The sequence below is a fragment of the Molothrus ater genome, chromosome 4 (assembly GCF_012460135.2).
Source record: "Molothrus ater isolate BHLD 08-10-18 breed brown headed cowbird chromosome 4, BPBGC_Mater_1.1, whole genome shotgun sequence".
In the NCBI taxonomy this organism is placed as follows: domain Eukaryota; kingdom Metazoa; phylum Chordata; class Aves; order Passeriformes; family Icteridae; genus Molothrus; species Molothrus ater.
Window position 1 is genome coordinate 47,199,926 of NC_050481.2, and position 13,434 is coordinate 47,213,359.

Here is a 13,434-nt window from a genome sequence, read left to right on the forward strand (position 1 = left end):
CATTGATTTTAAAGATACCATATCAGAGAAAAAAACTTGAGGGGAAAAAAGCACTAATGAATGTAAAACAAAGGAGAAAAAAATGACTGCTTTCCTTTTGTGAAAGGCACAGATGTTTATATGTGATACAAAAGTCATAAAATAAACACATGAGAAATAATGTCTTGGAGTCAAGGAGAGCACCCTGACTGAGATAGGGAAGGACTGCTCAACCATGTTCTGATTTCAGACTGGCTTGGAGTAAGAACAGTAAATACACAATGAAAGGTAGGATTCTCCTCACTTACTGTATGGACGGAGTTAGATAACTTCTCTCATTTCACACTTTACTCTTAACAAATGTATCAGGTTTTGACAGGGACCTAAATATCTTGTCATTCTTGGGTCCTGTCACTCATTCATTATCTTTAAGCAGCTATAACACCAGTTCACTCAGTTATAGGGACTTGTCAAGTGCACAAAAATTTCCAATTGGCACTTATCAGCCATATTACCTTGTGTTGCCTTTGATTGGTCTTTCTCATAGAGACATGGCCAAAAGAATGAGTCTAAGAAGCAATTTTATGCATCAAACCACACTAATATCCATACAGTTTTCAGATGCCTTTACGTTACTTCTGCAATTGGTCTGGTAATGTGATAATGCTTGAATCCTGAGACTAAGAATTGCTAAGTGAAAAAGCGCTCCTTGCTTTGAATTTAAGGAGTAGCATATTATAAAGCAGGGAAAAAAAAATCTTTGTCAAGGTCTCATACTGCCTAACTTTAGCCTCCTAACCTTAAAGAAATATCAGCATAGACTTTGTGTGACAGAATTAATAAAGAATGAGATTAGGATACTTCAAACAAACTATTTAGACGAGGGAGGAAAACTTTCCTCTTTGTCAGTTTAAGGAACCTGCATTACCTCTCTGGTGAGTAGACTGCTAACAGCTGAAGATATTTGGCACTATTGCACTCAATTCTCATTCCAGCACATCAGTAGCAGTATTTCAGAATTAAAGTACTTGCCCTTCTCATCTACCCAGGAACTAAAACTAGGTATCCACACTCTTTTAGCCCTGGGATGGCTGACTTTGAAAGTGCTACTCCCAACATAAGACACAAGTGGCCAAAGGGCTGCAGCTGCAATGCAGAGTTGTCTAAAAGCACATTGGGCCTGGCACTGACAGAGCACCCAGTGAAGTAAGTGTCCACTCTAGAAATAAGAATGGAGGTCTGGGAAGAGTATTTTCAGTTGTCAGCCACACACTTTGCATGAAGGTTATTGTCTGTTAGGGTGCACTAAAACTCTTTCACAAATACCTAAAGAAAAATGTTCTTTCCACAGAGGGGAATTTCTGCTCGTGCTAACTGCCCTGGTAAGTGTGTGGGACAAAAAGCAGAATTTGTGCAAGTCTTTATTGTTTCTTCCTCCCCACATGCCAGCCTTGCAATATCTTGCAAAAGACAATATGAGGACTGAGTGATAAATTTGAAAAACTGCCACCTCCCTAATGATTAGCAAAACCCTATGCTTTTGCATGTTGTTATCACATTCCAAAAACTGGGAAAACAATGTCCTGAAATTAGGTAAGGTTAAATAGCCTTCCTAACAGAATAATCATGCAAGTTGCTTACCTGTTCTGTTAATCACAAGAAACAGGCATTTAGTGGCATCAAACACTAAACAGAAAGAGAAAGCTTCATATTTTGATGTCTGATTCTTCTGACAAATGACTATCATTATCATCTTCTCCTGTGAAACCATCTGCAAACAATATATTCTTAAATATTAGAGTGAATATGTAAGCTAAATAAATAATGAATACACGAAGACTCCCCAAGGCAGCACAGAATCGTACATGCTTTGAAAGCTAATGCTGACAAAGTATGCATGATGCTGTGTGGTATTCAGAAACTTCTCTTTATTCTTACATTCACTGTGTTCATCTGGAAACCTACTGTACTGGGCAGAGTACTGTGATGAGTGAAGTTAAATTCACAGTTGCCTCTTGATATATCACAATATGTCATTCAGCAATACCACTGGGGAAAATGTAATTACTATGCAACATCTTGTGCTTTCTTGGGATTGCTCACTAGGTAAGTAAGAAATAAATTCCTGTCAGGACTGCAGGAGTATTGTTGTAGAGATGTAGGAACAGACCAGCTGGGTCACAAGCCATGATGCTGTGTTGAAATAACTGGTCACAGGGGATATATTCTTTTTTAGCTGCAGGCTGTATGCCTTTTCTTTCCACCTGAGTGTGCAGAAACTTGCTCACTGTTCAAATGAATGCTCATACAATGCATTTAATTCCCATAGTATCCCTGAAAGGTAGAAATCTTAACAAAGAAGCAACTGAGGTCCAGAGAAATGAAACAAACCAATCAAAAAAATCCATGTAAGGACAGAAATTTACAGTTTGGTTCCACTTGATATCTCTCCCCTGAGACTCTTTCCTTCCATAAAGCAAACAACATATAACCCCTGTAGGCACTGATCTCCTGCGGAATGCAAGAGTGAAATCTAAGACACTGGCCTCCAAAACACCTTCTGAGCATGACCCAAGCCACCTGAATCACTGCCCTTTTCTTTGGAATAAGGACCTCCACTCACAGCTTTGTTCTGCTACTACAATGATTGTTGTGATTACCAGGAGGAAAAGGCATTAACACCCACATATTTCCCCAATTTCAGTAAAAATTCAAAGCTCCTATTATGGATCTATTTTGATTTCTTTATTTTAAACTCAAATATGCAAATAAAATCAAAGGTACCTACAAAGAACAGAAGAGATTCCCACTTGTGACTTCTAAAACTTGCATGCCATTCAGATAATTTGGTTGTGGGTGTGAATAATAAAAAAGAAGATGCATAGGTAGTTGTTTATGTCCATTTTGTTTTCACTGGATCTGGCTCAGCATAGACTAAGGAGACTGAGGTCTCAGATTACTCTTGGAAAGACCTGATAGCTTCTTATACCAATGTTTAAATTATACCATCATAGAATGGTTATGTGTGGAAGGGACAACATCACCTAGCTCCAACCTTCCTGCCACAGACAGGGACAGCCTTCACTAGACCAGGTTGCTCAGAGCCCCATCCAACCTGGCCTTGGACACTTCCAGGGATGGGGCAGCCACAACTTCTGGGCACCTGTTCCAGTGCCTCACCACCCTCACAGGAAAGAATGTCTTCCTAATATCTAATCTAAACCTATTATCTTTTTGTTTAAAGCCATCAACCATTGTCCTGTCACTACATGCCCTTGTAAAAAGTCCCCTCCATCTTTCTTGTAGGCTGCTTTAGGGACTGGAGGCTGCAATTAGGTTACCCATGGTGTCTTCTCCAGGCTGAATAATCCCAATTCTTCATATAAGAGCTGCTCCATCCCTCTAACCATCCTGGCGACCTCCTCTGGACTTGCTTCAACGAGTTCATGTTCTTCCTGTGCTGGGGACCCCAGAGCTGGACACAACACCCCAGGTGGGGTCTCACCAGAGCAGAGCAGAGGGGCAGAATCCTCTCCCTCCCCTGCTGCCCACACTGCTCTGGATGCAGCCCAGGACACATCTGGCTTTCTGGGCTGTGAGTGCACATGGCTGGGTCAAGTCCAGCCTGTCACCCAACAGCATCACCAAACCCTTCTCAACAAGGCTGCTCTTGATCTGTTCATCCCCCAGCCTGTGTTGATACTAAGGATTGGTCCAACTCTTACTTTAAACACTAAGCTAGGATGCATGAATACAGCAGCAGGAAAATAGTAAAAATGCTTCAAGGAAAACCAAGCTGTCTGCAAACCAAGACTCTGCAATGACAGAGAATATATTCCCATGAGGGTAACAGACTTCTTGTTTTTTTCTCAATTGCTCATTTTCATTCTGTTTTACATTTTGCTTCTCAGAGGCATCACCATAACAATTAAACATTTTAAAAAGTTTTTTCTTGATGTCTGTATGTTCAGAGCAGTTTGTCTTGAGTTTACACATTACTGGCAAATTTTTTTCCAAGAAAATGCAGTTACTGCAGGAAAGTATAATCACCTTAAGTAAGGTTTGTTTGACTCATTACTGATGCAACTTCACTGATTTTCAGAGGAACCTAACCAATGAACAAGGTGAGCCGAGCACGTCAATGCTCCACGTGCTCCAGAGAAGCCATTTGGAGCTGATATTCTGAAGTGGAAGAACAGCTAATAAATGGGATCAATCTTTTCCCCTACCAAGACAGCAAATATATTTTTCTTGACTCAAGAGCACAGAGATAAATATAAACCTTAGCTAATAAAGTATTTCAACCAAAGTGTATTGGTTCAAAATTGCATTTGGCTTGCTGTTGCATAAAGTTTGTCCACCTTCTTGCTCCAGAGTTCTTGAATATTGCAACATGTTGTACTGATCACTTCTGTTTACTGGAAGTTACATGAAATACTGACTTTCCATTTTTTTGGACTAAAAATTGCAAAATTATGCATACTAATGAGTTTAACAGATTCATAATGTTTTAAGTACAGAGCTCCATATTTTTAAATTCCTTTCCATAACACTGTGCTGAATTCTTCATTACTGTAATCACTTAGATGAGAAAAAAACCATCACAATTGCTTTATTGCAAGATCCTTCTAGCCCCACAAACATCCTTGAAAAAAAACCAAACTACGCAATTCATAAAAAATGTTGCCTGCGTTGTAAAAGGTTCTAAATAGAAAAAAAATAAAACTATAAAAAATAATCTACCACAGTACTGCTGTTGCAAATCTGTTGAAAAGAATTAGCCATCTGTCACGACAGCAGCTTGACCTGATGGGCCCTGCAGAGCAGCAGTGAGATCAGAGTGTCCCTGCTGAGCCAGCAGTCCTTTCCTGCCCAGTCAGGCCCTGATGCTGTTCCCTGGCACAACAGGTTGTCCTCAGCAACACCGCTTCCACTTACTTGTTCTCTATGATCTGGAGCACCTGTTGCCTGGATTTTCAAACAGCAACTGTGCAAAAGTCATTGAAACCATGAGGTTCCACAATAAGCCCAGGTAATAAGCTTGCCTGAGTAATATGTCAGAATCATCTACAGATTAATATTTAACTTCAGAATTTACAGGTGGCTGTCAATCCCATGTTTTGTTCCCTTCATAGGAAATCAGTGACAAAACTGCACTGCCTATGAAATGTGCTAATGTGAATGAAACCTCCAAACCTCATCCATTTCCCTCCTTGACCAGTGTATTATTTTGATCAGTTAATGGTTTACAAAAAAACACCGATTAAGGAAAGGATAAATCATAACGAAGAACACAGGACGGGAGGGTATAATTCCAGTCTCAGTTACTCTCTCATGCTGTTGAAGAGCAACAACACAGAAAATTAAAAAGAAACAAAGGTTTTAAAATTATGTAAACTGGAGAGCTGAACTGCTCCTGCAAGCTGCTGAGTAAACTGTTGAGCTGGTGGAGATATTATGTACTGCATTTTAGTGGTGTAAGAAATTTTATCGGTGAGCATATTCATTGAAAACATGGGACTATCAGCATCTAGGCCACTTGGATGGGACAGCGGTGCACTGCAGTAATTAGTGCTTACAGAAGCTCCTTACCTGCTTGTGTACATTTGTACACAAGCACAAACACATCTACATGCCAATGACTTCTATTCATGTTACTTCAGTTACACTTACGAGGCTCTTGAGGTTAAAATTATGCTACAAAATTAACTTAATTCCTCTTTTAATATGATTAAGATCCTGCATAATATTTAGACACCATTTATGTGTTTCAACAGTTTTAACTTTGCTAACTCTTCAGTTCTTTCTACAGGCAATTAAAAAAGACATGACTGAAATTCTTCCATCTCAGTCAAATGGATTGATGAGTTTTAATGGAGAACATTTATTCCAACCTTTAATTAAGTTTGGCAGTCTGAAATCATTAATCTATGCTTTGAAACTATGTACTGTAATGTGAGCATTTAAAACCATACAAGTCAATCTTGTTATAAGGTGGATGTCTGAGTAATAATACAGCTTTCTAGAAGCTGTCTTTGAATCTTTTAAATTATCTTTCCTTAGTTCATGACATAAACCATTAAGGACTTGCCCCAACAGGGGATGAAGTCAACCTCAGTGTGACACTGCTTTGGACAAAAGCAACCATTTAACCTTGCAAGGTTATTGTAAAAGTTGATAGGCAAGAAATCTGATCTACATTTTCCATCCCACGTAAACCTTAACACAGTTGTTGCTTAAAGAAAGAATCAACTGCATTATCTGGTGTTATTCTGCTAGATTATTCAGTGACTCCTACGACCAATTTCCTTGTGAGCATATTTGCAGTAGTTTAGTCTTTGGGGTGGAAATAATTTCATTTTAATATGTTTTTTGGAGCACTGCCAGAGTTACAGGGATTTTTTATGTGAGAGAATTCTACAAGCATGAAAAGTTCATACCTTTAGATTCTGGGTTCTCTTTCTAGAAGAAAATAAGGAGTCTCAAAGAGCATTAAAGTATAAAATCGTTCCAGTGGCCATCTTGGCTACTTGTCAACATCTGCCAGAAGACCTTATAGTTATTTTTTTGGCCTTTACTGATGCTTTAAAGTCTAGCACACTCAAGATGGATGGGAGAGAAAAAACTACCGAGAATTCTCCCAAGCAGCTGCTGTTTAGAATACAGTGATCAACAAAACACATCGGTTGGGGATACCTCTAAATAAAGCCAATCTCTGAGTTTGATTTAACAGTTTGAACTGCTGTCACAGAATACCTGGCATCCTGTGAACAGGAACAGGTCTTTCTGGTAATAGCTTTTCAGGTTGTCACTGTTCCTCCACTGAGGTTCCCCCCCTTTTCCAACCTCAGGGTGAACTAGTGGTGTGAGTGTTCCCTCTCTTGGTTGCACAGCTTCAGCTTCAGGTCTGTACTGAGCTGCAGTTGGTAGATAATTAATTATTATGGCCTAGAGGAGGTATGGAACTTTTCAAGCAATAGAGTACAAAGTAAAGCTGATTATAAAAAAAAAAAAAAAGACTATGTTTTGCAGGCATTTGAAATGCATACCTTGAATTTCCTTATTCAAGAAGAAGAATTCTTAGTTTGGAAGGTTCTGATACTCTCTTTCAGAAGTCAGATGTAAAATCCAAAATCAGAAGTAAATGGGAAATGCAATTGTAGAAAATGTGAAAGCTTTTAAATAACCACTTGTCCTGTCCTGCACACAAGAAAAGAAACAAGAAATTAATTTTATGGATTTATTTTTCATTTTTTAGAAAGAAGTTAATTTAGGAGAATAGGTCTTTTTGAGTTAATAATTTGTGTTCCATTACTACACAACGACTTGGCACTATGAATGTTTCCAAAGGTTTGTGCCACTGAACTGTAGGACTAGTGCACATTAACAGATGCCCAGCTGGTTGTTTCCACAGTCACAGCAGTCATGTTATTTGATGCACGTACACTAAACAGGCAGTGCCAGGGAAATCCTTTCATTTTCCCTTCTACACAACTAAAAAGCCTATCTCTTTACAGGCCTACTCTCTTTAATGAAATCCTACAGACCTCAAACTGGGTGCTAAAGGTTCCACTACTAAAGGAGAGGGTGTCACCCCTTTAATTTCATAGGCACCATTACGATATGATTAACTCTCTGTTGGGGGAGTCAGGAGAGTTGCATTTGTGGGGAACTGTGAGTTTAACATTAGACAAAAAAAATACATATTTTCTAGAGGGCATTCACAGCTAGTTTGTCTAAGCCTTGAAATCAGAAAAGTATTGTACCTGTCAGCCTAAAGGAAAATGTGGACTACAGCTTATATCAACCCTGAAGCTGGTCTCAATTTTGCTCGAGGTTTAAAAAATTAAGATATATCAGATTTCTGGATCTTAAGAGACAACATTCACATTATTGCTTTATAAGTTTTGCCTGTTTATCAATTTTGTTGAATAAATGCTTATTCTTGTCAAATCAAAAACGATCCAACAAAACATCCACGAACAGTGACCCAGTCATTTAACCTCAAGCTACCCATTTCTACATTCATTCCACATTTCACTCTCTAATATAATTACTCCTGTTTGGAATAGACAGTGATGAAATGATCTGACCTTTATGTATTATTACTTGATTAGTTTTTCCATATTTGCTGAAAAAAAATAAAATCAGTTACTGAACATTCTTATTAATATTGAAGTGTCTCTGCATCTCCTTCATGCTCTTTAGGACAGTTGCTATATAACAAAAAAGTATTTCTCCTTTCTTCTTCTGCACTACAGCTAAGTAAATTTTCATTAATAATTATTAGGCTTTATGACTTTTCAGAAAAAAAAAATTAGTGTAATCTAATTAGTTTAATATGAACATCTTCTGGTAAATATATTTAGACCAAGGACCATTTATTATCATTTGTGTTTCCACACTGGCTGGGGCTAAAGGAATTTTTGACATTTTAGTTCTATATAAACCAGACTTATGATTACAAAAAATGAGACTTGGATGCTGTGATGCAAAGAGTATGAGATGAGGCTCATAATGCCAATTTGGTTCCCAGGATTTATTTCCTATGTTGAGACTGACAACAGCCACCATGCTAAATTCTCAGATACCTAATTAAGACAGGAAGGAGGAATAAGATGTGTGAAATTCTGGCTACTCCAGTAAACACAGCTTAAGTCTTTCTCAATCTGCAGAAAGTGTCTTAAGATAACCTCCATCCATGTATGTAAAGTCCTTCTACCATTTCTGGAGTTGGGATCTAATGCATGAGCAGTGGCCTGCCAGGATTAATGGTCAAACTTTCAGTGCCTTGGTTCTAAGCATTACCCAGCTCAGGTGTTAAAGCCCACAGATTCAGATTGTCTTGGCTAAACATCTACCACTGTAGGATGCCACAGCCACCTGGGCTAACATCAACCCTAAAGTAAAGGGAAGGCCTTTGCTCTTCTAGGCCCTGGATGCTTCTGTGGCAAACTGGAAAACTATATACATATATATACATAATAAATACATATATGTTTATGCAGTTGGCTTATTTAATTATCCACTTTACAAAAAGTATACAAAAAGTCAGTGGTTTAAGCTATATAAATTCTTTCTGGGGCAAAAAGACATTACCCAACAGGTTGGAATGTCAAAAAAACTAATGTCTGCAAGATTTGTGGCTTATTTGGGAGATCAGATAAATGTAAGAGCCTTGAATACAATTTTAGAGAAGCTAAAGAATTATACATTCTTTCCATGACTTTATTTACCTCTTTTTGCTGAGACATGAAACCTTCAGTCTGTGATCACAGAAATTACATCACCATCAATGTAAGATCAGTATGGTAGGTCAGGAACAGTGTTCCCAATATAAAATAAAAGGATTTTTTCCTTTTTTTTTCTTTCCTCTTTGGCATCTTTTTTTAACTACTCTATAAAAGGTTCTTTATCATATACATTTTTTTTAAACTTTAGGACATGTACATGACATCTTTTGTCCATTATAAAGGTTTGACCACCTTTACTTCAGTAAGGAACACATTTTAGAGAAAATTACAACATGTACTGCATGTCAATTTTTTTCGAATCCAGTTACTTCTCTCAACTCTTTCTCAGTAGATAAATACATTATCAGTTTGCTTGCCCTGAAGCATGACACTAATTACTGCCAATCATTCTGCCCATGTTTATTGTTGATGTACAAGCAGCACCTTCTGCCAACCACATAAAGGCATCAGAGTAAACCAGACATCACAGCAGCTTAATAGATCTAGTCATAGCATGGTTTTAATGAACTCTATATTCATGTAAATGTCTATTACACTTATGGAGCTCTGTCATGAATGAAAATTAGCTCAACAGTCACTAACTGAGACAAGGAGAAAGGTCACCATGTGCCTTTGGAAGGTAATGCTTGCACTTACCACAACAAGGCTGTGAAAATCAGATGGAAAACTAAACTAAAACTTGCTTCATTAACTGAGTAAAGTATCTTACAATAGTCTCACAGATTAGCACAAGCCACTTCAACCAGCCAAGCTGCTCGAACAGACAGTTACTACTATTGGTGCTTGCAGAATTCAAAATAATTCTATTGCCTATATCTCAACTTTTTACCCAAGGACTGGATGTACTTGGACATACAAATCACCCTGTTGACATGGCAGACAGTCTACAGACAGTCTACAGCCATGACCATGTCTCACCCAACACACCAAAGGAGAGCACCTCCTCTCTCTCTCTCTACCTCTATATATATATATATATATGTATAATATTTACTCTTATTTATGCATTGAGACTGGAACACAAAATTTAACTCTGTGGGCACGATGACTGGCAGTGTGTGCCTCTATCACTCTAGACATACGTTTTCATGTTGCTGAGGAAAGCCAAGGGATAAGACAATTCCCTCCAATACTGCTAGGGTGAGACTGATTGAACTCTAGTGGATCCAACCTGACTCTCTTGTCAGGAGGACCTCATATGATGTATTGCCCTCCTTTCTCCTATCCCTTCAGCAACAAAACTGCCCTATAGCCAGAGGACACTGTAAACTTAGATCTTCTGAAAAACATTTCTGGCTCTGAAGCCACAGAACAGTAGTTCTTACTAAATAAATTAAAAAAAAAATCTATAAGACAGAGTTTAAAGGAAAAGAAGATTAATGACTTACATGTGACTGCAACATTAAACATCTCAAGGCTACGATTTCTCAGAAATAAAAAAAAGTACCAGAAGAAAGCATCATTTTACTAGGTAAAAAACCTTTTCTTATTATGCCAAGATATCAATCACCTTGTTTTTGCAATGATGGATGAAATTACTGATCACTGTCCAAAACAAGGCAGACAATCTCTAGCAACACAATAAAGACCTTGCAACACAGAACACTAGATATGGGTATGTACAGGTAGCACTTGTGATATCAAAGCCCTTTTAAACTGATTCAGAATGAGACTCCATATTTTGCATTCAGGAATGGCTACAGCTACAGCTGGGACCAGTTGCTTCCTTCCACTGTGAGATGTGGCATTTTATGAAATGAAAACATTTTTTACTTTTTGACCAGTTTTAGTCAAGCTGCCCCCTACACACAGAGATTATACAAAAAATCTATTTAGCATATAACTTCTCTTTCTCAGAGACTGTGCAAGTGCTGGAACAGAGAGGAAAGCTTTGATAAGTACAGGAGGCAACTAAGAAATGCTGTGAGCTGGTGACAATTAATGACAATTAATACCCTGTGAGATTGCCACTGGAAACTGTCACATCCACCTCCTACAGATTAACAGTATTTCAGGTGTTGAGATTTTACAAGATAAGTTTTGGACTTTTCAGAACAGGTGTTTTTGTGTTTTGCTCCGTTTGGCTTTTTCCAGATGTGAAAGCAGCAATCCCACTACAGTGTCACAGAAATAGCTTGGAGTTGGAGTAGATTTGTTCTTTGACTATTTTGATAAGATCTGTGTTCTGTTTCCTCTGCCTTATCTGTGTGGTATGCACCATGCTCCTCCCTGAAAGTACAACACAGGAAGACCAGGAGCTGAAACTTGCAAAATGTTGTCTTTGTCTGCAGACCTTGGTATGCTATACACAACATGACAAATTCTGTTTCCTCCCCACTCTACCACACATATTCATTCATAAGCAAATAAAACAGTAGCACACAAACAGAACCTGTGATACATATAACAAACAACAGAAAAAAACCTAAGAATGAAAACAAAACAAAAAAAAAAAATCAATGAAGAGATTGTTTGAATAGCAGCTATTAACTAATATACCAAGGAAGAAATCCCCACCTTTGGGTAAATTACTTCAAACAGGCAAATATCACCCAGTGAAATAAACAGCTGATCAGGATGGAAATGTAAGGTTTCTAAGCTTCTTTTAACTAAGTAGGTGTTCCCTTACGTACAGAAACAACTGAGATTTTCAAGTGAGATCAAACATAAGAAAAGAGAGTGAGAGCAAAATGCCCATGATGCTGACTAATTCAACATGATTTTGTACAATGTTCAAACTTGCAACTGATTCATTGTCTTCTTCTGGGAAAAGGCTGTCAAATGAGGCAGGCACTAAAGTCACATTTTTGCTCTTTAAACCTGCTTGCCTATTAGCATTCCTTCCTGCAGGAGAACTGAAATCAAACGCAATATGTTTCACACCTGTAGCTACGAGACTTCTGATTTTGATAGCAGGAAGCATCCTTATGTACTTATTCTGCAGTGTTGTTTTTTTCCCTTCTACAAGAAAGAGCATTTCTAGAAGTCCTTATTTTCTCTTTGCACCTTTTACTCAAGGCTACTACATGCAAAGTGAACTGTCTAACTCTTTAAATAATTTAACATGAAAACACGCACATCTGGCCATCTGCTGCTACAGTTCAAGAAACTCCAGCATTTCCGACGGCAGCTGCTGACTACGCAAAGGGCAAACCAGGGCAAGAGGGACGCAGAACCTCAAACCTGCAATAGGTATTCTGACCGGGACAGGGAGCTCTTCTGAAGTGCCACCACAGGCATGCCAACATCATCCCAAAAACGCAAATAACTTTTCCTAGCAACTGCGACGTGCTCGGTTATTTTGTGGCAATCGCAGTGGCTCGGTACGCGCATCCCTGCGCAGCCGGGCTCCCGGCCGCCGGCATCGCGGGTCCCGCGGCTGCGGCAGCGCCCGCACGGCCGGGGCGCCGTGGGGTCCGGCCCGAGGGTCACTCACCATGTTGACTTCCGAGACCACGTCGATGCTGGCGATCTCTATCCGCATGCCCACATCCACGGGCGGACCTGCGGGGGGAGCGGGAGGCGGCGTTAGCGCACCTGGAGGGGCCGGGGCGCGGGTCGGGGGGCCACGGGCGCCTCACCTCCGAAGTCCGGGCGGAGGCGGATGTCGTAGCCTTGGAGCAGCCTGTCCACAGTCTCCTTCACGTAGGACATGTTGCTGGGCCCGTCGGCGCTGCGGGAAGAAGCACAAGCGGGTTAAGGAGGTGGCCGGGCGGCCCCGCGCCCGCCTGTCTCCCTGCCTCCGTCCGCAGCCCGGCGGCGCTCACCTGCGCGCCGCGCACGCCACGGCCAGCGCCAGCGGCAGCAGCAGCGCCCGCGGGCCGGCCCGCCTCGCAGCCGCCCCCATCCCGGCCGCCGCCTCACGGGGGACGAGCCGCGGACTGGAACTTGGTGCGGACCGACGGGGAGAGACAATTCCCGAGAGCGGGACGCATGCGCGGAGCGGAGCGCCGCGGCCCCGGGCGCCCCTCTGCCCGCCCCGGACGCCCGGGCCCAGCCGCGCCGCGCCCGCCGCGGGCTGCTGAGGGAGCGGGGCCCGAGGGCGCGGCGCCGCAACAGGTACCGCGGCAGCCATGAGGGCGGCGGGGCCCCGCGGCTGGCGGGGCACAGCGGGACCGAGACCCCCGAGCTGCCGAGGGGAAGGGGCTGCCACCGCCGGGCGCAACCCCAACCGCTGGAGCGCCGGCTTCCCGTCAAGAGA

General features: G+C 40.9%; 1 protein-coding gene across 4 annotated transcripts in view; it reads right to left on the reverse strand.

The window, feature by feature from the left end:
• The window catches only part of GABRB1 (gamma-aminobutyric acid type A receptor subunit beta1), a 102,513-nt gene extending 89,329 nt beyond the window's left edge, over positions 1 to 13,184 (reverse strand). For 2 of the 4 annotated variants that reach the window (XR_004980109.2, XR_004980108.2), the window contains exons 1-3: positions 13,001 to 13,184; positions 12,815 to 12,906; positions 12,670 to 12,737 (exon numbers count right to left, since the gene is read on the reverse strand). Coding sequence is in view for 1 of the 4 variants with exons in the window: in XM_036382112.2 (XP_036238005.1) it covers positions 12,670 to 12,737; positions 12,815 to 12,906; positions 13,001 to 13,080 (240 nt within the window). In the remaining 3 variants the exon portion in view is untranslated. The remainder of the gene's footprint in view (positions 1 to 12,669; positions 12,738 to 12,814; positions 12,907 to 13,000) is intronic. The other 2 variants (XR_004980107.2, XM_036382112.2) reach the window with 1 other exon arrangement.
• Between the last annotated feature and the right edge of the window lie 250 nt (positions 13,185 to 13,434).